General features: G+C 59.5%; 1 protein-coding gene across 5 annotated transcripts in view; it reads right to left on the reverse strand.

Moving 5' to 3' along the window:
- Positions 1 to 4781: 4781 nt before the first annotated feature.
- The window catches only part of PEBP4 (phosphatidylethanolamine binding protein 4), an 80693-nt gene continuing 61037 nt past the window's right edge, over positions 4782 to 24437 (reverse strand). For all 5 annotated transcript variants that reach the window (XM_074852467.1, XM_074852466.1, XM_074852464.1 and 2 more), the window contains 3 exons: positions 13086 to 13131; positions 11951 to 12067; positions 4782 to 5215 (listed from right to left, as the gene is read on the reverse strand). In XM_074852467.1, coding sequence (XP_074708568.1) covers positions 5124 to 5215; positions 11951 to 12067; positions 13086 to 13131 — 255 coding nt within the window. In that variant the 3' untranslated portion in view covers positions 4782 to 5123. The remainder of the gene's footprint in view (positions 5216 to 11950; positions 12068 to 13085; positions 13132 to 24437) is intronic.

A 24437-nucleotide genomic window follows, 5' to 3' on the forward strand; every position in this document is an offset into this window, starting at 1 on the left:
TCAACCCTTTATTTCTACCGAGGAGGGGTTTGAGGCAAACCACATCTGAAGGTGCTGGTGCTCCCGGCGGAGCGGGTGAGGCTGCGAGCTTCCCACTGCGCAGAGAAACCCAGCCCAAACCCACTCGGAGAGCGAGCTGAAGGAGGAAACAAAACCCCAAGAGTTTCTCTCTGTTGAGCATCCCTTGATGGGATGTCTGGGCACCCGGGGCAGCGTCTCACGCAGCCGCTTGCCCTCAATAACAGCCGGCGTTTGCACCCCAGGGCGCGGCTGAGCGGCTGCCAGCCCCAGCGAGCGGGATGGGGGGCCGGCACCCCCAAATCCAGCAAGCTCTGACAGGGCAGCGAGGGGGACTGGGCTCCTCCAGACAGCCCCTCAAAGCTCCTCTGATGCCACGCAGCATTTTGGAGGCCCAATAAGAATTATTATTGCTAATTAATGAAACCATCATGCCAGGGCTGGGCTGCATGTCCCTTGCTGCCCGCTGGCCTCCTCCGGTGCTGGCGCGGCACGCAGAGGTGGGGACGTGGCCCTGTCCTTGCCTCTCCCGCCTTCCCCTATTACTTCAGGAGCCCTAAATTCCTGCCGCAGCCCAGGCTGCCTCTCCCAGGGCCCGCCCGGCTGGCGCAGCGGCAGGGAGGCATCCGCCGCATCCGGCACCTCGCGGCGAAGCCGAGCTCCCGGTGCTCGCACCCACCGCCAACCCCAACCCCGGGGGTGCACCGTGGCACGTGGGGGACCCCCAGACCGGCAGCTTCATGTGTCCACAGGCTGAGGGCTGGGAGCTCAGCGCCGGGCATCGGAGCATCCCACCAGTGGCGCCCATCATCCACCCCGCGGCTGATCTGCAGAGCCCGGGCCCTTCGTGGTGCCGTGGGGATGCCGATGCTCAGCTGGCCTGGAAAAATCTCCCGTGTCGGCACCCAAAACGGGCAGTGTTGTTTATCCCCGCGTTGTACCACGGCGTTCCCACCGGCACATGGGGATTAACAATCTTGACCTATTTCCCCGGGGGGTGCAGCAAGGCTTAATTCACTGAATGCTTGAGGAGTGCATAAGATCTGCCGATAGAGCCATTATGAAGTGTGAGATATCATTAATTAATTCACAGGTTGATATAGTTATGCGCTTAGATCATCATCAGCTGATCCTGCTAATCCCTTCTTGTGCAAGTACCTGTGCGAGGGGGAGATGCTGCCTGGCATTGCTTCGCTCCTGCCACGCTGGGTCGTCCCCGTGTTGTCCCCACATGCCACCGAGGCCGGGGGGGTGCAAGGTGGCGCCCAGTCCCTGATCATTAACATCCTCTGCCCCTAAATCTTTATTTTCCCGGGGTGGTCCCACCAGAGGGGAGATGCCTCCTGTTCTGGGACGCAGGGCTGCCTCCCCTTGAGCCAGGGGCTGAGACTTTTTCCCATTAGAGTAATTATTTCAATAATCATTAAAAATAGGTAATTATTACCCTGCTAACTTAGGGACCGTATTTAGCTCAGGATTCTTCTGGCCTTCAGCCCAGTTTTGGAAAAAAACACCCCCCGATGCACTGCTGGGAGCTGCTGTTGCTCACCAGGAGCATTCAATTTTCCCCAGCTCACTATTATTTTTTTAAACCCCGAGTCTTCCTCTTCCTCCGCCATCCCACCGAGGGGTTGGCTTTGCTCTGGGAAGGGGCTGGAAGTGTCCAATCCCACCTCGCCACCCCATCCCGGGGAGAGCGAAGGGGAGTCATCTCCATCCCGCAGCCGTGCCTGGGGCTCGGCTCGCTGCCGCAGCCCCTCAAATCCCCAGGGGGGGGGTTTGTGCTCCCATGGGCCTGGGGTGTTTCAATTCCCATGGGCTCTGCGAGGCCGGTGCACGCACACCGGGGCTGCAGGTGGAGAGGCCGGCAGTGCCGTGGGTACCACGTTCCACCCCATCGAGCCCATCACACCTGAGCTCACCCCGCTCTATTTTCTCCTGAACCCCTTCCTGGACCTTCAAATGAAAAAGTAAAAAAGCCACGACAGTGGAAAGTCGAGCTAACAAATACAAATAAAACTTCCTCTGAATGCTAAAAATGACACATGTAGACAGAGAAAAAAAATTATATCGGTGACAATAACAGAGCGTGGAGCTATTTCAGTGCTGGGCTGTTCCATTGCAGCACTCGGGGCTGGGGTTGTGGCTGCTGAAAACCAGCCACTTCCCCAGGGACGTGACGTATTTCCTTTCCATCACAAACTGATTTAGAAGCAAAACTTTCTACATTTAGTCAGTGAGAGACTCAGCTTCTCTTTTCTCTCTCGCACCAATGGTGAGCGAATGGAAGGAGAGATAAAGGGGGTGGGACCAGCACAAAGTGACTGTACGTGGCTTCCTCCTTTTTTTTTTTTTTTTTTTGCTTCGTTCTTTCTAAATTATCAAAAAGCGAACCAAAAAACCACAATTAATATTTTCCACGGCGTGAAGGCCTTGCGTGCATCCAAGTGAGAGTTTGTGGCTCCAGGCTGGCCGGTGCTCCTGCCGCGTCGTGCGTCTGCAGCCCTGCGTGTGCCTGGGCGCCTGGTGCAAGGCCAGCGGGGCCTCATCCTGCATCCTGGCACGGGATCATCCCAGCACAGAGCCCGCTACAGCCACCCGGGCAGAGTCCTGCTCAGGACCATCCCCATCCCCATCTCCAGTGCTGTTCCCATCCCCATCCCCATCCTCATCTCCATCCCCATCCCTGTCCCTGTTCCCATCCCCATCCCCATCTCTATTGACATCTCCATCGTCATCTCCATCCCCATCCCTGTTCTCCATCCCCATCCCATCGCATCCCATCGCATCCCATCCCATTCCATCCCATTCCATCCCATCCCATCCCATCCCATTTCATCCCAGAATCACAGAATCACAGAATCATCTATGTTGGAAAGGACCTTGAAGATCATCTAGTCCAACTGTTAACCTAGCACTGACAGTTCCCAACTACACCATATCTCTAAGCACTATCTCATCCCATCCCATCCCATCCCTGTCCCCATCTCCATCCTCATCTTCATCCTCAACCTCATCCTCAACCTCATCCTCATCCCTGTTCCCCATCCCATCCCATCCCTGTCCCCATCTTCATCCCCATCCCCATCCCCATCCTCATCTTCATCCTCATCCTCACTCTCATCCTCATCCCCATCCCCATCCCTGTTCTCCTTCCCATCCCATCGCATCCCATCGCATCCCATCGCATCCCATCCCATCCCATCCCATCCCTGTTCCCATCCTCATCCTCATCCTCATCCCCATCCCCATCTCCATCCTCATCCTCATCCCCATCAGCGACACAAGGGGCAGAGGATCAGTCTGGGCTCACGGTGCCCAGCGAGAGCAAGCCTGGCTCAGACGCGGAGCGCGTCTGACTCCTCTCATCTCCAGCTCAAATTAAACCCAAGAACGATGGCGATAATTTCCTAGAAGGATAAACATCCGATTGCTTTTTCTCTCCCGTTCCACCAAAAATAAACACACCAGCCACAAGGAATTAAAGGCAGGGAGGAAAGGATGACTATAGTTTGACTGCAGGATGTCAACAAAGCGTGACCTTTCATTTACACCGGTCCCTCCACATTAACCTAACGGGCCAATTACACCCTCAACGGAGGGTAAGTATAGAAAAAGAGAAGGAGAAATCCAACTTTAGCAGACTTCCATGACATCTCTAAGTGTCATTTCCTCTGCTGCTAATCTTAGTGCCGATGGCAAGCCGGGCAGTGTGTTTTGTATTTTTTTCCCTGCGTTGTGGTATGTTACCCAGCTTCCTTTTTTTGTCGCTCTCCTTCCCGCCATGTCCTGCAGCTTCACCCAGCGGCGTGTGCCTGGGGCAAACCGGGACCCCCAGGCTCCCTCATCCTCCTTCACAGCCCCTCACCCCAACCCCCGGCAGAGCGATTCAGCCCCTGCGAGGTAAACAGCCGTTTCCTGCTGGGGGGAAAGTCCCAGCCATGTTTAACCCCCCCTCCCGACTTGGAGTGAAAGCCTCTGTCACTGCCGGGGAGCCAGGGAGGGCTCAGGGAGTGAGAGGGGGATGGCACAGACCTGTTTTCTCTCTTGCATTGGGGACAGGTTGCTCTGGGACAGAGCCAGGGGGGAGATGCAGCAACAGGAGCATCGCCATCCCCTCTGAACGATGCTACACCTCCCTGCACGGCCGTGAGCAAGTCACTCCCTCGTGCCTCAGTTTCCCCTGCCTGCAAAATGCTCCCCGGGGTCTTGCTCCCTGGGGTTTGTTCAAAGAGCTCCCGGATGTGGCCATCGGGGCCATCAACAGGACAAAACCAGCTTTGGGACAGCAGAGCCACCAAGGACACGCTGCAAGGAGGACTTGCAGGCAGGTGAATCCAACCCTCAGAGAAAACGGAGTCTTAGTTGAAAGCCTAATTAAAGAGCTAATTAAAGGGGAGGTCCAGCTAAGTGGCCAGTAGGCAGAGCTCTTCTGATTTATGGCTTTCATTTCGGTTTTGCTTTCCAAGAGGAGCGAGGGAGGGCAGAGGAAGGGCAGGGCCCGGTTCCCACGCTGCCACCCTGCGTCGTGCTGCCAAGGGACCCCCCCGGCTGGGCACCACGGTTCTGCTCCTGCACCGGACCCCCCGCGTGACATCGGGCCATGCCCCGGCATCGCCTGCACCAGGGTTTTACTGGCAAACTCCCCCCCAGAACTGCAAAGGGTCTGCTCCATCCCATGGTGCTGGTGTGGACCCCAAAGCAACCAGATTCGCCCAGTGCTGGTCCGGTATCGCCCCCGGCAAGGAGCCCGTGCAGCCCTGTGTGCTCCATCCATGGTTTATTCTGAAAGCTGCAGGCAAAAAAGCTCAAGACCCCTGAGGTGCAGGCGGGACATGCTGGGGGTTGGCCAGAAATGGGTGGTGAGGGGAGAAGAGGGCCATTGGGACACTCAGGGCAAGCCAGGACACTGCTCAGGATGTTACCCTTGGAGGGAAAGAGAAACCCCCCCAGGTTTTGGAAGTGTTGAGGTTTCTGGGTGCATCTGGACTAGTAGAAGGGTGGAAGCATCCTCGGTGGGTCCCGGGGTTTTCTCTCAGTCCGGGCAGAGGTGGCTCGGAGGTGTGGGGGTGCAGCTGTGCAGGGGAAGGGCACGATGGCCAGCACTAATCCTCGTAGTATTTAGTGAGAAATTGGGTCGAGGCCACCGGGGAGCCCAGCTGAAACTGCTTCTCAAAGCTCTCCATCGCCCAAGCACCTGGGGAGAGAGGGAGAGGGGGTGAGCGGGGGCTGCGAGGTGGCCGGAGCTGGTCGGGGGGATGCTCCGGGGCTGGCTCCAGGCCAGGGCTGCACGCTGCATGCTGCATACCATGCGCCGGCTGCTGCGCTGCCCGAGCCGCTGCAGACCACATCCTGCACACAGCGGCAGGCGGGGAGGCACCGGGCTCTGCCCTGTGGGGCCGGAGGGCTGGGAGCCAACGGGGAGCCCAGCCCTGAGCATCCCCAGCAGTGGGGGAATGGCGTTGGCTTCTCTCATGCCCTCCCTTCCCACTGCTTCCTATGAGCCCACTTTGGGGTGCCTGGAAATGCCCCAGCAGCATGTGGGGGAGACGGCAGGAGATGCCCTGGCCCCCTCGCTCGCATGCACTGAGCTGCTGCTGCTCTGCAAGTTGTTGGAGTCGCGGGAGATCTTCATTCCTGACCCCCCTCTTCCGCTGCCAGCCCTCACCCGAGGGTGCTGGAGGTGCAGGGTAGCTGGAGCCAGCCTCAGTTTTTCTGGAGGTGGCAGGGAAACCCTCGCTGGGGTGGTCAGGAGGGATTCCCTTGGGCCAGAAATCCCCCTGCACCCTGCCAGGGTTTAGTGAGGAGCACAGGTCTGGCTTGTGGCCTGTGGAGCATCCTCCTCCCCGGCCAGAGGGGCTTTCCCTGGGCTGCCACCTCTGTCCCTGCCCACTGGGACGCTGGATGGGACACGGCTGTGGCGTCGGAGGAGGTGGGGAAAGGGGCCCGTTGTTTATCTGAAACCTGTCCTCCCCTCCTCTCCCCTTCCTGGCGCTGCTCTTTAATGTCACGCTGCAGACTGGCAGCCCTTATCTGCCTTCACATCTCAGCCCCAACTGGAGCAAAACCATCCCCTTTGCTCTTGCAAAAATGCTGAGCAAAACCCGAGCTGCTGCATCACCCGCGTGGGGCGGCGGTGGCTTGGGGTGCAGGCAGAACCCAGCTCCCCCTACCCGCCCCCCACCTTGGGCAGTGAGTCAGGCCCCGCCGTGAGTCACCCCACAGCTAAAAACCCCCCGACGGGCTCTGCAGATATTCCCAGTGCACCCTCCAACCTCCCGGCGCTGCAGGAGGACGTGGCCGGGGTGGTGGTGCAGTGCCTGGGAAGGGGGTGTCAGGATGCTCGGGCTGGACCCTGCACCCCAGCACCCTGGCTGGGAGCAGATGTTGAAATGCATCAGGATGCATGTGGCCGGGGGGGAGGTCCCAAATGTCCCCACGTCCTCGCTGCCACCCGCTCTGAGGACCCAAACCAAGCTGAGGGCAAGGACAGACCCACCGCACCACACCGGGGTCACCGCCAGCCGGGACACCCCAGCCCAAGGGGGGAGATGCCTCCACGCAGGAGCCTGAGGGGGCTTCAGGTTTGGAGCCCCCGCACACTCCTGCAAACACGTCCCTCCCCAAATAACACCCTGGCACAGAGGGGCAGCCGCTCGCGTTGGGGTCTCAATCCATCCCCCCGCTCCCAGCTCCGGGGGTCCTGGTGGTGCCAGGGGAAGGGGTCTCAGGGGGAGGATGCTCCCGCTGCACCCACAGCCCTTCGGCGGGCGCCTTTCATCCGCTGGGTTTCAAAGCGCTCGGAAAGCTCCTGGGGAAAGCGGCCGGTGCCCCATGGGAGCGGGGTGAGAGCGAGATGCGGCAGCCCCCCAACTCCCAGGGGTTCCGGGAGCTGCCATTGATGTTGGTGAAGCCTCTGGAGAGGCGCGGATGAAAGGAGCCGGGAGGAGGAAGAGTCGCTGCCGGCGCTGGCCCAGGCTCTCGCCGCCACGCGTGGGGCCGGGGTTTTTCCTGACCTACTTTCTTTCCTACCTGCCATCGCACCGGTTGTGCCCGTTGCTCCGGGGGAGCCAGGACTGGCCGCAGGGAAAGCCCCGGGCGCAGCCGGGGTGATGCACTGGGTGGTTACTGGGTTTGGGGGTCCACAGCCCCCACGCCAAGTCTGACCCTTTAGGTGCATCCCCAAACGGCCATGACCCCCTGCACCCCCCGGCACAGGGTGACATCCCTCTGCAAACTGTCCCAAATCGTGTCACCGCACCGGCCAGCTCCCAGGGCTGGGGACTGAGAGTCACCGGGACCACGGAGGGGTGGGGGGGGGCCGGTGGGGTCCCCTCTCCCCACCAAAACAACACGATGTTTCACCCATGGCTTGATCCGTTTTCAATCTCATTTCCCAGGGGATTATATCATGGCGCTTGGCCTTCATCTGAGCACCTGCCGGAGGAAGAGGAGCACCCACGGACACCCACACACGTGTGGCGGCTGCCTGATCCCTGAGCACCAGATGGGGAAACTGAGGCACGAGGCAGCTGCTGGGCTTGGGGAGCTCAGGGACCCTCCGGCCTCACAGGCGACGGGGGTTTCGCAGCCCTGCCATTGCACCCTGCCTGCCCCCCCCCCCCCCCAAACGACCGGCCCCCGCCTCCCCCCGGCCCCGCAGCGCTGGGGGCATGTTGCCAGCTATAATTTATCAGCCTCATCAGCGGGGCCGTTCTCCCTGATAGGAGCCCTGATGCTTTTCTGCCAAGATTAATGATGTCCCAGCGGAGGTAGGCGGGAGGCCGCCAGCTGCTTTGGTCACCATTAAGTGACACCCGGGGACTTCGGCCGGGACCGTGTGCTCCCCACAGCCCTTCGCTGCCTCCCATCCCAGCCGCAGCCTTTCCCTCCCCGCTGGGGCCCAGTCCAACCCGATTTTCCAGCTGGGTGGATCGGAGGCTCACAAGGTCGGCTCATGAGTCAAAGCTGCGGCCCCGATGCGAAGCCGGAGCTGGAGAGGGATGGAGCCACAGGGAGGGCGGCTGGCAGGGCTCATCCCTGCTCCCTGGTCCCTAAAACACTCGCTGCTCCCCATTTCCAGGAGGCAAAAATCCATTTTTAGTTATAAAATGTCTTTCTGGGGCAAGGGGAGGTTTGGGGATGCTGGGGAGCATCTCCCCACGCTCACCGGTGCGGGTGGGCATCTGGCACCGTGGCATGGCAGGGTGGAAGCAGAGAGAGATACGGCACCGCCCCGGCAGGTGCAATTAAGCCTCAAGATCTTGTGCTAATTAAAGTTCCCCCACAAAGGAAAAGAAGGAGGTGGATAACAAACGGTCTCCATCCTCCCGCGGGCTGCAGATGGGCAGACAAGATCCCCAGCACCGCCGCAGCCGGGGTGCGCCGGACACCCGAATTCCCCCGGCCGAGGGGGTTTCCCACAGCTCGCAGCGGAGCCCCCCCGCCGCATCGAGAGCCAACGCCTCGGGATGCGCCGGGTGGCTTTGACATTTTGCAGACCACAAACTATTATCTTGCATCTCACCAAAATACAAACACTGGCTTGTAACCCTCCTGGCTTCGGAGGGAAGTGGGGTGAGAGGGGAGGAAGGGCCTCACAGCGCCTGACGGTGCCCGTGCAGCCTCAGGGACACCCCGAGGGCCCCCAAGTGGGGACAGAGCTGGTGCCCAGTGACAATTTTCTTGCACGGCTGCAGCACAGCCAAAAAAGTGGAGTGAATCAAACTCCGGTGGAGAAACTGAGGCTGCAGGAGAGTTATTTGCCTGAGGTCACCCAGTGAGAGAGCTGCCTGCTGCAGGGATTGATCAGAAACACTCACAGAGAAGAATCAGGGTGGGTTTTTTTCCTGATGAAACAAGTCTTTTTGCTCAAGAGCCACCCTGGAGAAACGCCTCTGCCATAAACACCCGATTTCACCATTGCCACCAGTGCCAGGCTCATTGTGAGGGGCGGTGGCGAGGGGACACTGCAGCCTTCCTCCCGCTCCGCCACTGCCGGCCTGCACGCCCTTGGGCATGACACCCAACATGGGACATCCCCACGGCTGGGTGGGCACCGGAGCCACCGGCCACCGCGGAGCCATCCTGGCTCCCTTTGAGCCACCAGCACTGCAAAGCCAGGCGGGGGGCGGGGGAGGAGAAGCACAGATTTATTTTCCGCGCTCGCCATTGCCCCTCGCTTTTTAATTTCCCAGGGATTTTCTCCAGGAATGGCTCTTTCAGAAGCGCAGGGACGCAGCGGCACGGGCAGGCCCTGGTTTAGTGCCCTCTTCTGGAGGCTGCACCACCGAGCTCCTGCCATCCCGCCTGGCACAAGACACCTTCCCCAGTTCGGCCCAGCTTGGCCCAGGACTTGTCCTGGTGCGGCCTCCAAAGTGCAGCCCAAGCCTGTGCTTGGGCAGAGGGTGACGGAGGGAACTTCTCCCCAAGCTGAGTGGTGAGAGAAATGCTCTCGTGGGGCTCCTTCTTCTCCCCGAGCGGGCTCGACACGCTGCCAGAGGTGTGGATGTGTGGCAGGGCACCGTGCTGGTGCTGCATGGTGCAGGGACCTCCCCCTCTCCAGTCAGGACATCCCTCCCTCTCCAGTCAGGACATCCCTCCCTCTCCAGTCAGGACATCTCTCCCTCTCCAGTCAGGACATCCCTCCCTCTCCAGTCAGGACATCCCTCCCTCTCCAGTTGGGACATCTCTCCCTCTCCAGTCAGGACATCTCTCCCTCTCCAGTCAGGACATCTCTCCCTCTCCAGTTGGGACATCTCTCCCTCTCCAGTCAGGACATCTCTCCCTCTCCAGTTGGGACATCTCTCCCTCTCCAGTCAGGACATCTCTCCCTCTCCAGTTGGGACATCTCTCCCTCTCCAGTCAGGACATCTCTCCCTCTCCAGTTGGGACATCTCTCCCTCTCCAGTCAGGACATCTCTCCCTCTCCAGGCTTAGCACCTGGTGATGATGGGTGCCACCATCTCTGGTGAGATGGAGATATCGCTGCTACCAGATTTAAGACAAAATAAAAGCAACAAGAAAGGGCTGGTTTAAGGCCAAGCAAGATGGCAAAGCCCGAGCAGGGCTGGAAGCTGCTCCTGCAGCATTGCCGGGCAAACCTGCATTTTGCAGGAGCCGTGGAGGAGCTGACTGAGTTTCTCACTCATGGTCACTGGGATCAAGGTCAGGCCCTCCTTGTTTCCACGTGCTGCCAAAGGCATTTGCTCCTCTCCCTCGTGTTCTGCCTCCACACCGCAGGGACAGACCCCAGCGCTCAGCCACGCAGGGCTGGATGCGCCGGTGGTTTGATCAGTGTTGGCCCCACTGTGATCCCTGGGGATGGATTTATTTAAAACCCTTCAGACACCAAAATCTCATCCTTTGGCTGCTTTTAGGGCTCCTTCCCTGCTCGCTGGCTGCCCTGGGAATTAGAGATGGGCTGCTGGCGGGTGGTGGTTCAATCCAGCAGCACCCGCCGGACAGGCCGAGCCTGTGATGCAGCAGTGAAATGGTTAAAAATAACCTTCAACCATCTACTTAAATAACAGCCTCGGCCAGAGAGAGCCGCAGCTGTCTGACAACCAGCGATGCTCAGGCGTCGGATGTTGCAGAGAAAATATCCAAATATCCGCTGCTGTTTTAACGGGTCTTTCCCAGGGAGCCTGGGAAGGGCTGAGAAACTTGAGGATGGGATGGAGACGGCGCAGGGGGGGGCCACCCTGCACCCCGGGGGATGGGGGTACGGGGGGGGGTGGATCTTCCGCAGGACACACGGGTCTGGTGGCTGAACCCCTTTGGGTGTGAAATTTGGGGGCTGGAGCGGCACATCCTGCTAATAAAAGGATTTATGGGGAAAAAGCTCTTTGGGGGTGTCGCAGCCTCCCTTTCCCAGCCCTGGGGTGCTGCGATGGGGATGTGGGTGCGTGGACCCCCCTCCTCCAGCCACACCGGGGCCAAGGGGCCGGGGAAGGGCCCCACCCTGCTGGCAGAGGGGGTGACTTCAATGCATGTCATTAAGAAGCAGAGCTAATGAGCTAGAAAGCAAACCGAAGGGCAGAAATAACCCGCGGAGAGACGCGCAGCAGCAGCAGCCCGCTCTGGCCACGGGACAAACATCACAGGGTTTTGGGGTCTCTCCCGACACGGGGGGTCCCCAGAGTCACCCCGCTGCTGCCCGCCTTCCCCCGGGGCCGTGCAGGGTTGGTTAACAGGGTGCTGGGGTGAGTCAGGCCGGCGCAGACGAGACGCACCGACCTGACCTGCCTCTCGAGCTGCGCTCATGCGGTCCCGGCTGGGAAAGTTTTGAAATTTCCCTTGCTCGGGCCGTGTGAGCTGCAGCGCCCCGCGCCCCAGCCCCGACCAGGGAAGGAACCCACCAGGATGGATCCTCGCCCATGGTCAGGGCACCCCAGAGCTCAGGGTGCACCCATCCGGGATGAAGCAGCGGGGGACGGTCCCGCTGCGTTTTGGGGTGCTTGTCTCCATCCTCACCGCGTTTTGGGAGGCGGCGGCCCTGTCCCTGCACGGAACCGGGCGGAGGGGAGCTGGGAGTTGACGGGCGTTGTGTCAGCCGGGTTTGAGCAATCCCTTGCTAAACCTTCTCCACGGCTGATCCTTATCTGCACGCTCCGAGGTGGTGGTGATGCAACTCGCACACAGCTCAGGGGGGACGTGCCAGCCAGGACTGGGCCCCGACTGGCCCTCTCCCTGCTTCCGATCCCGCTAGCCAGGCCGTTACTAGCCATTTTGCTGAGGGTTTCTGCTGCCTTGCAAGGACTTAACACCCCAAACCACGTCCTGTGCAAGGATTTGAAGTCCCTTCGCACCACGCGAGCATCCCCAGCCCGGCGCTTCGGGCATTCCCGAAAATGTGGTGTTATCCGTATCCCCAGGAAATCTCCTGGGGGCACGGCGTGGGGCCGGGAGCGAGGGCACGGCTGCTCCTTACCCAGCGAGACCCGCTCCTCAGGGCTCAGGGCGATGGCCTGGTGAGCCGGCTGCTCGTACAGGCGGAGCTGGTAGCGGTGGTACCCGCTGCGGGGTGGGGGCGTGGGCCGGGTGTAATCTGGGGATGCGAAAGAGAACGGCTGAGCATCCTCGTACAGGCAGCACCCGCTTCTCCCCACAACCCAGCGCCCATCGCTCTCCTCCAGGCTGGGAGCAGCACCCAGGCCCAGCACCCAGGCCCCTCGCCAGGCGTGGGGCAGCAGCTCAGGTGTTTCAAGGGCAAGAGCAGCTGCTCTGCCCCCCCCTGCAAACCCACCCGCTCCCTTCTCACCACCCAGATCCCCCCCATCTGCCCAGGGCCCAGCTCCTGTTTTCCCTCTCCTGAAATAACCTGCCCACCTCCTGCTGAGCCAGCCACAGCCCTCTCCTCCTCCTCATCCTCCTCCTCTTTCAACTCCAGAGCCCCGGGGTGCTCCCCGCCCCCGTGCCGAGCACCCCGACCTCTCCTCCATCACCCTTCCCATCCCCACCAAAGCGGGAGCGACCAGCGCACAGCTGCCCAGATGTGGGGCCTGCAGCTGGCTCGGGGCAGAGGGGGACATCCCTGGGGAGAGACCCCCTCCATCAGGGATGAGGGGATGTGATGCCAAGGGACAAGAGGCTGAAGCTCCTCCAGGACTCGGGCGAGCCCCCGGCCCCTCTCCCCCACCTCCTCGGGGTGTAAACTCCGTGAGCCACATCTGGCCTGTTTTGAACTGAAAGTCTTTGTTCTTGCAACATCACAGAAGTTGTTGGGATTCACCCACTTTTATCTTGTGTTTTGCTTTTTGATTATACTCACACACACACCCCCTGGCCCCTTCCCCCCCCCCCGCTGCCTTTTTGCACTGGTTTGGAGCTCTTCCAACCGCTGGGGAGTTTTTTAACCACTTTTGCCTCTAGAAAAATAAGCGAAAAAGTGGCTCCTATTTCAGGCAGCGCCCAGCTGTGCCCTGCGGGAACCCCTCGTGTCCCTCCCTCGTGTCCTGGCGTGCTCGTCCCCACTGGGCACAGCCAGCTCTGCCACCGCCTCGCTGCAGCTCCCAGCCCCGGCTGCAGGACACCCCATGTCCCCCCCTGTTGGGGTCTGCACTCACCCGTCAGCACGTGCCCTTTGATGTCCCCAGTCCTCAGATCTGCACCCTGAAAGGACAAGAAGAGGGAGGTGAGGTGCTACCGAGACCCCCCAGGAGAAAGATGTGGAGGGGATGGACCCCTCCTGCTCACGCTGGCTGCACCCGCTTCTCCCCAGGGATTTTTTTCCAACATTTCAAGTGTTTTCCTTGCAAAGGTCATTAGGGAGTTGGAGCGGAGGGGTTTTCCTTGGCTATTTGGGATTTAGAGGCTCGATGCACAGTGCCCTGGCACACAGGTGATGCCATCACCACGCTGTCACCTGCACATGGGGACCAGCAGTGATCTGGAGCGGTGATCCAGGCTGGGGCACACCAGAAAAGCCACAATAACCCCGGTAAAAGTCAAGGTGCCGCCGGGCCCACTGGTATTTGGGAGGGGTGGACCATGCCGGGTGGGAAGGGGCCGGCAGCGGCGATTTGCACCAGCGTTCCCGTGGCAAAGCTTTGCTCCATCACAGCAGTTTTGCTCTCAACCGAAACCCCTGCCTGGCGAGCAAGTCCCACCGCCCGGCACGCTTGGCTCTCCATCCCTGGCCTGGGACACTTCCCTGGAGGACGGGGGCTTTTCTGAGACCACCCAGCATCCCGCTGGGGCTGGATTAACGACAAAGGGACAACGGTGGGAGCTTCGGCTCCATCCTGGCCCCGCACAAGCCCCCTCACCCCTGACCTGTTGTGCTATTCCTGGCCGGCCCCCACCTCACACCGCCGCCGCTGCCAGCGCTCGTAAATCCTCTCCTACGGCACCCGTTATTCCAGTCCTGCCCACACACGCACCCCTGCCAGGGCTCCTCCGTCCTAACCTGCCCTGGGAGTTATTACCCCCCCAAAAAAGATGCATCAGATAACTGCAAGCAAAAGCGCACGCGGGGAACATGGTCGGTTCCCCGGCACTTGGGGATCAAAGCTTCGCTTTCTCCAAAAAGAAACCTGCTTTGCACTGAGTCACGGCTGGCGACAGCCTCCTGCGAGCTGCCTGTGGCACAGCAAAGGTCACCGGGAAGCCAAAGTGCCTGCTTGGCTCCCTGGCTATCGGCTCCCCAGGGCTGGCTTGCCACCTTGGCAGCCAGAGCTGAAAATATCCCGGTGACAGAGAGGTGATGAGTAAGATTTTTGGGCAGCGACTGGTGCGTTCGGATGCCTCAGTTCCCAGCGGGAGGGGAAGGCGGTGAGCAGATTGCAGGGTGGGGGGGGGAGAAGCACCCTAAGGTGTGCCTGGGGGGGGGACACACACGAGGCCGCGGGGCTGCGCTGGCTGCTCTCTCCCTGCCTGCTCTGCCCAGATGTGCAAGCACAACCCGCCCAGATGCGCGCGCCCGCTCCATCCAGACGTGCGCTCCCGCTGCACCCAGATGTGCCTCCCCAGCCCACCCCGCCGCGCTCGCCCGCTCTGCCCGGAGGATGTTGCGTGCCTCCTCCATCCAGATGTGCACCTCGGCTCTACCCCCAGCCCCTCCAGCTGTGCCCGCTGCCCCAGATGTGCCGGGGTCCGCCGAGGAAGCTCACAGCAAACCCCGCACTCGCCATGCGGCCGGGCCGGCTGCCAGCCCCCACTCTTCAAAGGCAGGGATTGAGGCTTTTTTTCTGTTCCGGGCAGGGCTGCTCCCGTGCGGGGACCTCGCTGCTATTCCTGGCTTTGCCATGGGCTTATCGGGAGAGGCCGGGCCTCCTCCCTGTTTTCCTGCCTGCTGATGTGGGTTGCCCGCTCGCCCCGAGATGCAGTGGGTTCTGGCTAGCCCCGGGGATGGGAGAGTCAAAGCATAAAGTTCCTTTTAAGAGGCGAGAACAGGAAGAGGGCGGGAGGGAGAAAGTAGGGAGAGCACAGTAAACCCTGCCTTTTTTTTTTTTTTAAATAGTAAACAGCTATTCTGGAAGCAAGGGAGCAAACTCTGCTCGCCATAGGCACGGGCTGCTGGGCTGGCAGGGTCGGGTGTAAAACTGAGCTGCGCCCCAGGGCGAGGGGCACCTGCAGATGGGAAGCAGGTTTTTGCTAGTTTGGGGGGGGGGGGAATGGTTTGCAGGGAGGAATAAACCCCCCTTCCAGCCCGTTGCCCCTTTGCTGAAATGCCGGCGAGGGGAGCATCACACACCAGCAGCCCCCGGGAGCATCACACACCAGCAGCCCCCGAAGATCCCTGCCACGAGCGGAGCTAATGGACGCTGATGAGCTGCCGAGTTTATTAATGCCATTTTATGAGAGCATTAATAGTTCCTAATGACACCATTTGAGCTTCCCAGCCTTTTATCTTCTCTTTCTCTCTTTCCCCTGCCGAGGACACAGTGTAGGAGGTGGAATTAGATATTTCCACCCTCCGGTCCGTGCTGCGCGGTGTCAAGTGGGGCACGGGATGCTGGTGGGATGCTCGCGCGGAGACCTGGACAGCCTTAGAAATCTGTGCCGCACAATTTCTGTGCCAGGAGCTCCTCTCTGTGCTCTTTTTCTTGGCCAAAAGTGAGGAAAATTATTCCCCTCCATTCCCAACACCCCTTTGCCAAGCTGGACGCCGGCCACACCGGGGCTCTCCGGGAGATTGCGACCAGCCCTCGGTGTTGCCTGCTGCTCGTTGCAGCGTAGGGCAGGGGGATAAATAAATACAAATAAATTAAGAAGGCGGTGAGTCACATTTTGTTTTCCTCTTGATCTTTTTTTTTTTTTTCCCCCTTTCCTTTCTTCCCCCTCTCCAGAACGTGTCTGATCCCATCGGAGAGGAGGGGAAAGGGATGGGTGGCGAGCGCGCCAGCGATTCGCCCGGGCGAGGACGGAGGGTTATGGAAAGTGGGTGTGGGAATCGGCACAATCGCTGGCAGGGGACCAGGACAAACAGATGACGGATGGGACCCAGGGCTGCGCAGCAGAGCGGGGCTGGGCTGCTGCCACCTCGCCGGCAGCGCGCCCCAGCCCAACCCCGGGGACCCCAGGGACCCCCTGGGACTCATCCGGGTGCTGGGGGCCGTGTCCCACGGGGCAGCGGCCGAGGTGCCGGCCCAGCAGCGCGCTGATACGATTAACCAACAATTAGCCAAGTCGGGAAGTTAATCCCCAAACAAACAGGGCTCCTCCTGCGCTGCTCGCTTACGGCACGCTAGCTTGACGGGGGGAAGGCGGCTTCAAAGCCGGCACAGCCAGGAGCCCAGATTTGTTATTTTCTCTTTCTGTGATCTTTATAATGAGGTCAGGATTTATGCATTGGCTCTCGGGAGCGCAGGGGAGCATCCCGGGAAGGGCAGAGCCGCCGGGATGGCAATCCAGCCTCCTGCGAGCCGAGTGGAGGCTTGAACAAGGAATAGGATGCTAATTGCAGCTGGATACGGATCTGTTCAACCGTGTCCTTGCAGGGGAGGTGCACACTTTGGGTTTTCCTCCTCGCCACCAAAGCCAGCACCGCTGGTGAGGATCCAGCCTTGCCCCAGCTCCCAGAAACATTCAGGCTCATCCTGCTTTCCAACAAAAAGCATGTGAGAAAAAAATCCGGTCCAAGAGAAACTCTCCCTCCAATTATTTCTGCGTGGAGGGAGGCCATGAGAGAGCAGGGCAGGGCCCGGCGAGCTCCCAGCACTCCCAAACTCTGGCATTTCCCAGCTCAGCTGCCCGTTTGCTTTTTAACTCTCTTCCACGCCGATCCCCGCACCGGGGTGTGGGATGGTGGCGAACTGCCCCGGCTCGCCCACGCCACGCCGACCCTCTCCCTGCCAGCACGGCTCCAGACCACCCTTGCTTTTCCCATCACCATCAAGCTGGGGCTTTGTGCCCGAAGGAGACTGTCAGCCCCTACCATACAAATCCTTTTTTTCATATAAATGTCACATCCCGTTATGCCAGCGCTGTTATGCCACTGAATTAAAGCTCGGCGCGTCCCCGTCGTGTCCTCTCCATCGGGAAAGGAATTAGTAGAAATAGAAAAACACAGAGAAAGACATGGAAGGAGCTCACGGAAGAAAAGCCCACCAAGGTGGGGATGTCACCTCCAGCCAGGGAGGTCCCTGTGCTGTCAAGAGGGGAAGGGCATGGTGGGGAAGAGTCTCTCCTGGCTATATTACTCAGAAAAGTGTTTTAACAGCAGATTCCCAGGGCGAGGTATGACTTAGCACAGGTGATGGTGGGAAGAGACCCCGGGTGCTCATGGAAATGGAGGTTTGTGGGGAGCTCGTGCACACAGGGAGCAAAGATGCTCCCCGGCATCCCCGCTCTGGGACGGGGGATGCACGCGCACTGCGCCTGCTGCCTGCTGACCAGGGAAGTCAGGAAAATTGAGGATTACGGACATCCTGGCACCTCACACACTCTTTTGACTGCCCAACCCCAGGGTCGCAACTCCCTGCACCCCTCCTGTGGCTCCCCGGCACGTTCTGGGGTGCCTGAGCCCTCTCCTGCTTCATCTCTACGTGCTCAGCCCCAAGCTGGGACAACCCTATTGCAGAGAGGAGACCAAGGGTTGTGTCCCCAAGGCCACAGATAAACCCACGCCAAAGCCCGGCAGAGCACCCCGCTCCCATCGCACCCCAAATCCAGAGAAACCTCCCCCTCCCGCTGGAACCACACCAGCTTTCCCAACGCCAGATGTAATCCTCAGCCTCCCGCTTTCTGGTGCTTCCCCGTAGCCCCAGTTCCCGGATCCTCAGGATGACTCAGGGCCCTCAGCTCTTGCTCAGAGCTGGTTTCACTCTGCTGGCACCGCTGGAGATGTGGCACCGGCGACCCGGGACCCGAGGCAGAAATGACCCCCAGCATCTCACCGCTACTGAAACACGGGTACCCCACGCCTCCAGTCTAACTTTCCACCTGGCTCTTAATTGCTCGGATGCTTTGCTTTTCATGCATGCAAATGGCAGGAGATTAACCCGCCGCTCGAGAGCCTCCTGCTCCTCTCCGCAGGCTCCGGTGATGCGGGGTCCAGCACCGTGTCCCTGAGGACCTGCCGAGCTGCTCAGGATATGTGCCATTGCCCCGGGGCTACCAATCCCCCAGTACCTGTAGCCCAAGCCCATTATTTTAATTTCCTTTAACTCTCACAGACTCTCACCATTCCGGGTGATATTTGCCTTGTTCGCTGTCAGTCTGTGTATGAAAGTTTGATAAACTCCATCCGAGCCACGTATGGGCGCAGGAAGAGTGGAAAAGGTACATTTCTTTCTGCGGGGAACTTCTCTTTAGGGCAGATCCAGAACCTCGGTGGGTGGTGGGGAAAAGCTAAACCCAGGTGGGCTGGTACCCCACGGCCGGTGGATCTGCCTGTTTGTGGACTGACGCTGCTAAAAGCGCCAAAACGGGGTGTTTTTAATACCAGCATCGTGCCAGGACACCATTTCTCAGCAGGCAGTGACCACCAAATAGATGGTGCTGCATGAATCCGCTCCGCTGCACTACACAACCTCATCTAAAAAAATGAACCGAGGCTCGTTAGAGCCCCTGGGAGATTTCCAGGCACAGAAGCAGCTCGGGGGGTGCCGTTGCCACCCTTGGGTCCCCGGCTCGGAGCAGGATCGTGGCCACGTTGGGATGTCACCGCTCCGACACGGCTCCAAAGAGCCTCTCCTCTGGCTTTCCGGGGTCAACATCGCCGACGATTTACCCCGATTGCTTTTAGGATTATTAGGTAGCAATTACAGCTTCTTGGCGTGGCCTGGCTTTTTTTCTAGATCGCTATAAACGGGGAGGGCTACCATAAAAATATATTAAAAAATAAATATCAGGCACGGTTGTAATTTAAATTAATGCTTGTCTGATACACCCTAATGCCCCAGGGAAGGACATGCTATAGGGTTATTAAGTAAGCAAAATAAACATAAATCACCTCGGTGTTCGGCTCTTTGCAAGATTTTTTAATCTAGGAGCATAAAAGCAGCAGAGACAAAATGCTGCTCTTAATAACCCGAACCGATCAGGATCCACACTCTGCAGAGACCTTCACCGGGCTCCTGCCTCCCTCCTAGAAGCCCAAGGACAGCGTTTCCAGCGCCAGAACAGCCCGTTTCAAAAGAGGGAGGCTCTGCTGGGTGGATTTCCAGCGAGCGACAGATACCTGCCTGGCTTAGGCGTTGCTGGCACACGCGCTCTGCCTATGTGCACCTTTCCTTAGCAATCTAGGTGAGGGGTCCAAGCCAGCGGGGCGGAGGCCGTGATGACACTCGGATGGTTTTGAAACTTCAGCCAAAACACTTCTGTTGAAAAAGGAGGGTTTGTTTTATTGTGTTTCGTTGGTTTTTTTTTTTTTTTTAAAAAAAACCACCCGTGGTGTTCTAGAGGCAGAGGGTAGCGCTGGGATGGGGGGAATGGGATGCAGGATGCTGGGCTCCGGCCCCAGACGTTCAGCCAAGCCGACGCAGGAGGGCACGTGAGATGTGGCTTTGCTGGGACACTCGCCACGTGGCTACAGGTGATGGATTTGGGAGTCGAGGTTGGCCAGCTTGCCAAGAAACTGCATGAAGGAGTTTTCCGGCTGCCCCTTCTCTCCTGGGTCCCTGGCAGAGAAGCGCCAGAGTTTAAGGGAGAAAATTGCACCAGTTGAACAAAAAGATGATTTAAATGAGCCTATGGAAAGGGCTGTACATGCTCTGATTGCTGTCTCCACCGGCTCTGCCTTGTTTTTGTTCACAGCGGCTGGAAGCCGGCGCAGCAGCGGGCAGGCAGCAGGCAGCAGCACCCGGTGGGGTGGCTGCAACCCGGCGCACCCAAAAGACCCTTTTGGAGAGCGTCGCAATCGCGTCCTGCGCGGTTACACCCCGTCTCCCAGCCCCTGGGCCTCTGTTGTAAACCGGGATGATAAATGATGGATGCGATTGCTAAGAACAACAGGGATGTTGATAGCAACCCCAGGGGCGTGTTAGGAAGCTGCGTGGATGCCGGGCTCCGTGGCTGGCTGGGTTTAATATCCCCGCGGTGTTGCAATTGCGGGCGAGCTCACGGCGGAGCTGGCTGCCAAATGAGTCACCCTGACCCACTGGCCCCGTGCTGCCCCGCCGAGGGGGGGGGCTGGGGTGGACTTCATCCCACACACGATCCACCCGGGACCCCCCGTAAGCATCCCCTGCCTCCTCGGTGCCGGTGGGATAACGGCTGCGTTGTGGGGGTGGGAAGCGGCGCTGGGTTTGGGAGAGAAGGAGGAGGAGGAGGAAGGCCTGAGGATGGCTCAGGCTCAGGGGGGGCAGAAGGGGGAGGGCAGTTTTTGCACCTCGCTGAGTTTTTGCCCCGGTCGCTGTGGCAGGGTGGCACTGCTCAAACACGTCGCTTGCAACACCGATTTTCCCAGCAGCTGCCGGGCCACACCTGCATCGCTCCGCGCGGCTGCTTCGCTGCGCTGGGCTTCGGCGCAAGCCCCGTCCTTCTCCTGGTGGCCCCCCCCCCCATTCATTCGCCCCATGGAGCCGGGGGGCAAGTGCCCCTCGATACCGTCCACGCACACTGGGGCAGCCCCATCACCCCCAGTTCTGACGGGGCATCTGCAAAACGCTGCAAAAACCCCAGAGAAAGGTGCACCATGGGAGGTTTTAAAGCCATGAGCAAAGCCCCCAAGATTTCAACACAGGGAACAAGCTTGAACTGGCCAGAAAAAGGGCTGGGTAGGACTGAAAAGGTCTTTTCCATCCCAAGTCTCGACAGTTCTGGAGAGTGGAAAACTTGTTTGCTCTGCGTGCGTGTAGCTTTAAGATGAGCTTGCTTTTCCAGCAGCAGATTTCCGGAGGATTCTTGGAGAATCACCAAATTTTGCCTAATTCAGTCATTTAAAGGCCTGAAGCCCGATTCTGTGCGGACGAGAGCGGAGCCTGCGCCGAAACCCTCCCCTGGGGCCAGGCGTGGGACAGCCGGGAGGATGCGCCCGTGGGGAGACTCTGCCGGCTGCTTCGCCTTTGGGGACGGGAATAAATTTGCTTCGGCGGTTGCAAAGCGCCAGCACGTTCCCAGCCACTGTCCAAGCAGTAATAAACGGTAATAAAACATGTCTGTGGGGCACGTGGGCCTCAACATTTCACGCGTGAAACGTGCAACGCTCTGCGAGGCTCAGCCGGGCTGGCAGGGATGCTCCAAGCTTCCGAGGGGGAAGGATGAAGGAGGAGGAGGAGGAGGGCAGGAGCCCAGTGGGTGCTGGACGCAGCGGTGCTGGGTGCACGGGACGTGCCGTGGCTTCTCTCAGCCACGATGGGAGGCTCTTCAGGATGAAAATACAGCCTGGTCACCTCGTATCATGCTGCAGAGGCTTTAGGAGCACGGATAAAGCTGATGTTTTCCAGCCTTCCCAAAAGCAGCGTCCCCTCCCGCCTCTCCGGGGTGGTCCTGCATTTCAGAGCGGGTTTTTGCACCGCTGACGTGATGCAAAGGCCGGGTCCACGCTGACACACCCGCAGTGACCGGGATTGAAAGCCCAGGCTGTGAAACTGGGGCACGAGCCCAGCTTTTGGGGGGCGATTCCCAGCAGAAGGGGGCCCGCGGGGTTGGGAGGCAGGATGCGGAGCGCATCGCTCCCCCAAACCCTACGGGGATGCTGCGTCCCCCCTCCTCCAGCAGCCAAGCCCCGGCGCAGGGGGGGCATCTCGGGGCTGGACGGAGGAGGGGGGTGGCTGGGGGTGCACACACACACACACACCACAAACCTCCCCTGCAAATTCCTCCTCCCTGGGGTGTCTGATCCCCAGCCCAGCCACCTTCCCGGGCGCGGGGGTGGATCAAAGCCCGCGCGTGCCAGCCCTGCTACCGCTCTGGGCCAACTTGGCTATTTTGGCTTCGCTAATCTGATGGGAGCTCTGGGGAAGGAGCGTGGGGTTGGGGAGGGGGGGTTGATTTGTCTTTAATTTTTTTTTTTTTTTTTTTTTTAATTCCTCCTTCCGTTGGCCCAAAAGTCTCCCTTTTACATCTGATGACGACAGCCCCCGGCGGGGACTCGCCAGGAGGGGAACGTGCTGTCTGGCCCCCGCCAGCGCATCCGGGCTGCCGTGGGCTCGGCCTCGCCATCCCCCCCCTCTGCCTCAAGCCGCTTCCTGACGGCAGGACTTGGCAGCACTCGGAGGGAGAGTCCAGAGCTGCCCCTGGGACGGGAGAAACTCCAACAGGAAACATCCTTTGCTGGAGCAGCACGAGCTCTCCCCCCGCTTCCCTCCTGCTTGTTGTTTTTTTCGGTGAAGGGGGGGGTTCTTGAAGGATGAGAGCTTTGGGACGCTCACGGGCCCTTTGCATCGATTTAGATGATGAGAAAGAACCAGGCGCATCTTCTCGTCGGTGTTTTTTGCTGCTGAGCATCCTACAGCCCCCAGCTCACGGCAGACCCACACCGGAGTCGCTGCCCCCCCCCTCGAAGAGCTGCCCCCCAGCAGGCAGCAGCTGCCTGAGCGCAGGAGCCGTGGGGGCGGAGGTCTGGCATCCCCCGGCTCGAGGATGAGGGGTTAACGGCGGCGACGCCGCTGTTGCTGCGCGGCTGGCGGGTGCTCAGCGCTGCGGCTGCCAAGGCTGCGCCGGCGGTGCCATGGACTTCCCTTTCTTCCATAAAAGTCCACCGGATCCGGGCTCCCGTGGGATGCTCTCGGCGCGGGAAGGAGGAGGCCGAGCCGCCCTACCTGGGGCGCGTGCAAGCGCCGGGGGCTGTTTGTGCAATGCCCCATGTGCCTCCCCCCCCAAAAAAAACCCACCTTGGGAGCCAGGAGCCAGCACTCGCCCTCCTTCCCTACCCCGGCTTGGGCTCTAGCAAAGGAAAACTCATTTTTTATGGATTTCGGGGGCGGTGAGGCGTGCAGCAGCCCCGTTTTGGCCCGGCTGGGCAAGGACGTGGGGGAAGGCGGGAGGCGATGGCGAGGCTGGGGCTGGGCAGCGCAGACACGTGCTGCTGCTCGTGGCGTTTCATCATCACTCCAACAGCCCTGGTCTTGTCCAGGCTGGGGCTCAGACCCACGGCTCCTTCTCCAGGGGGATGCAGAGGTGGTGGAGAGGCTTGCGGGGTGGGGGGAGAGGAAAAGTGGAGGGGCTGTCCCCCCAGGGATGCTCATCGGTGCTGCTGGAGGCTATTTCTGTCTCCTTGCACAAACCATGTTTTCCTGCCTCCCAGGGCTGCAACAACCCCCCCTCAGACCAAGAAGAATAGTTCCCTGCCTCCAGCCCTGATTATTTTGGGCCACTTGCGGGTGGTGGTGCAAATATAAAGACCAAGAGGTCCCTTCCCAGCCCTCTCCTCAAACCAAGGGGTCAAAACTGCATTTTCCCAGGTACTCGGATGGAGCAGAAACGATGATATAAGCCGACTGCAAGAGCTGCTGTAACCTACAGGGATGCTCGGGCTGGCCCCACGCGGGTACCACAGCCTGGTTTGAGTTCAAACCCCACAGATTTAGGACCGATCTACATCCTAACCCCTCATGAGCCTATAGTCAGGGCCACCACCGAGACCTGAAGCAGGTCCCTGTGTTTGGGGGGGGTGGGCTGCGTGGGGGTCCTGCCCTGACCCTCAAACCAGCTGCCAGCCTCTCTGGCTTGCAGGTGGCACGATGCGAGCCCCGTATCAGTTACAGCAGCAGACAAGATGTCATCACACCAAGAGGCTCTTCTTGCATCAGAAGTGTCTTGCAACGAAGAAAGCCAAATTTTTACAGGAGAGGCGCACACGCTCGCTCTCACACACACATACACACACACCGAGCCTCGGTAATTAACTTAATAGGTTTCTTACAGAATGCCCCGTGAGTGATGCTCAACATATTCAAGTGTTGACAAGACGGCGCTGAACCCGACGCCTACACAACGGGCAAACCAGGCACCGAGCGCAGACACACCTTCATTGTCTGAAACTTGTAGTAAAACTCCAAACCCGCCCTTGTGAAATGGGGAGCTGAGCAGATGGGGCTGTGTAACCCTTCGCCTGCCGGTGCCCGGCCGCAGAGCTCGGCAGGACACCGGCGAGGTGGCGGCGGGTTGTCCCCAAGAGGGAAAAATGAATTTATAAGTGTCTTGAACAGGCTAGAAGCAACAGCAGATGTTTCCATACACAAGTTCAGGGTATGTCACAATGGGTTTTACCCCACCAGGACCATTCGCTGAGCACTGAAATAAATTAGCAACTTTTCATTCATCTAGAAAAATATTCACCCCTCAGAAATTTGCTGTAAACCCAGAGGAGGTAAACACGGTGTCATCCTCTGGATTTGCTCCAGGTCAATATTTGGGCCATTAATATAAAAAAGGGACAAGCATCCCCCGGCACTGCCGGACGGTCTCTCCCCGTGTCTCACCCGGATTTGCCCATTCCCAGAGGAGTCATTCCCTTCCCCGCCGCCTTAGGAAAGTTTTTTCTATAAAGGCCGTGATTTTGGCTAATCTGAGCTTGATGCCGTGGGTGG

The sequence above is a fragment of the Strix uralensis genome, chromosome 28 (genome assembly GCF_047716275.1).
Source record: "Strix uralensis isolate ZFMK-TIS-50842 chromosome 28, bStrUra1, whole genome shotgun sequence".
Lineage (NCBI taxonomy): Eukaryota > Metazoa > Chordata > Aves > Strigiformes > Strigidae > Strix > Strix uralensis.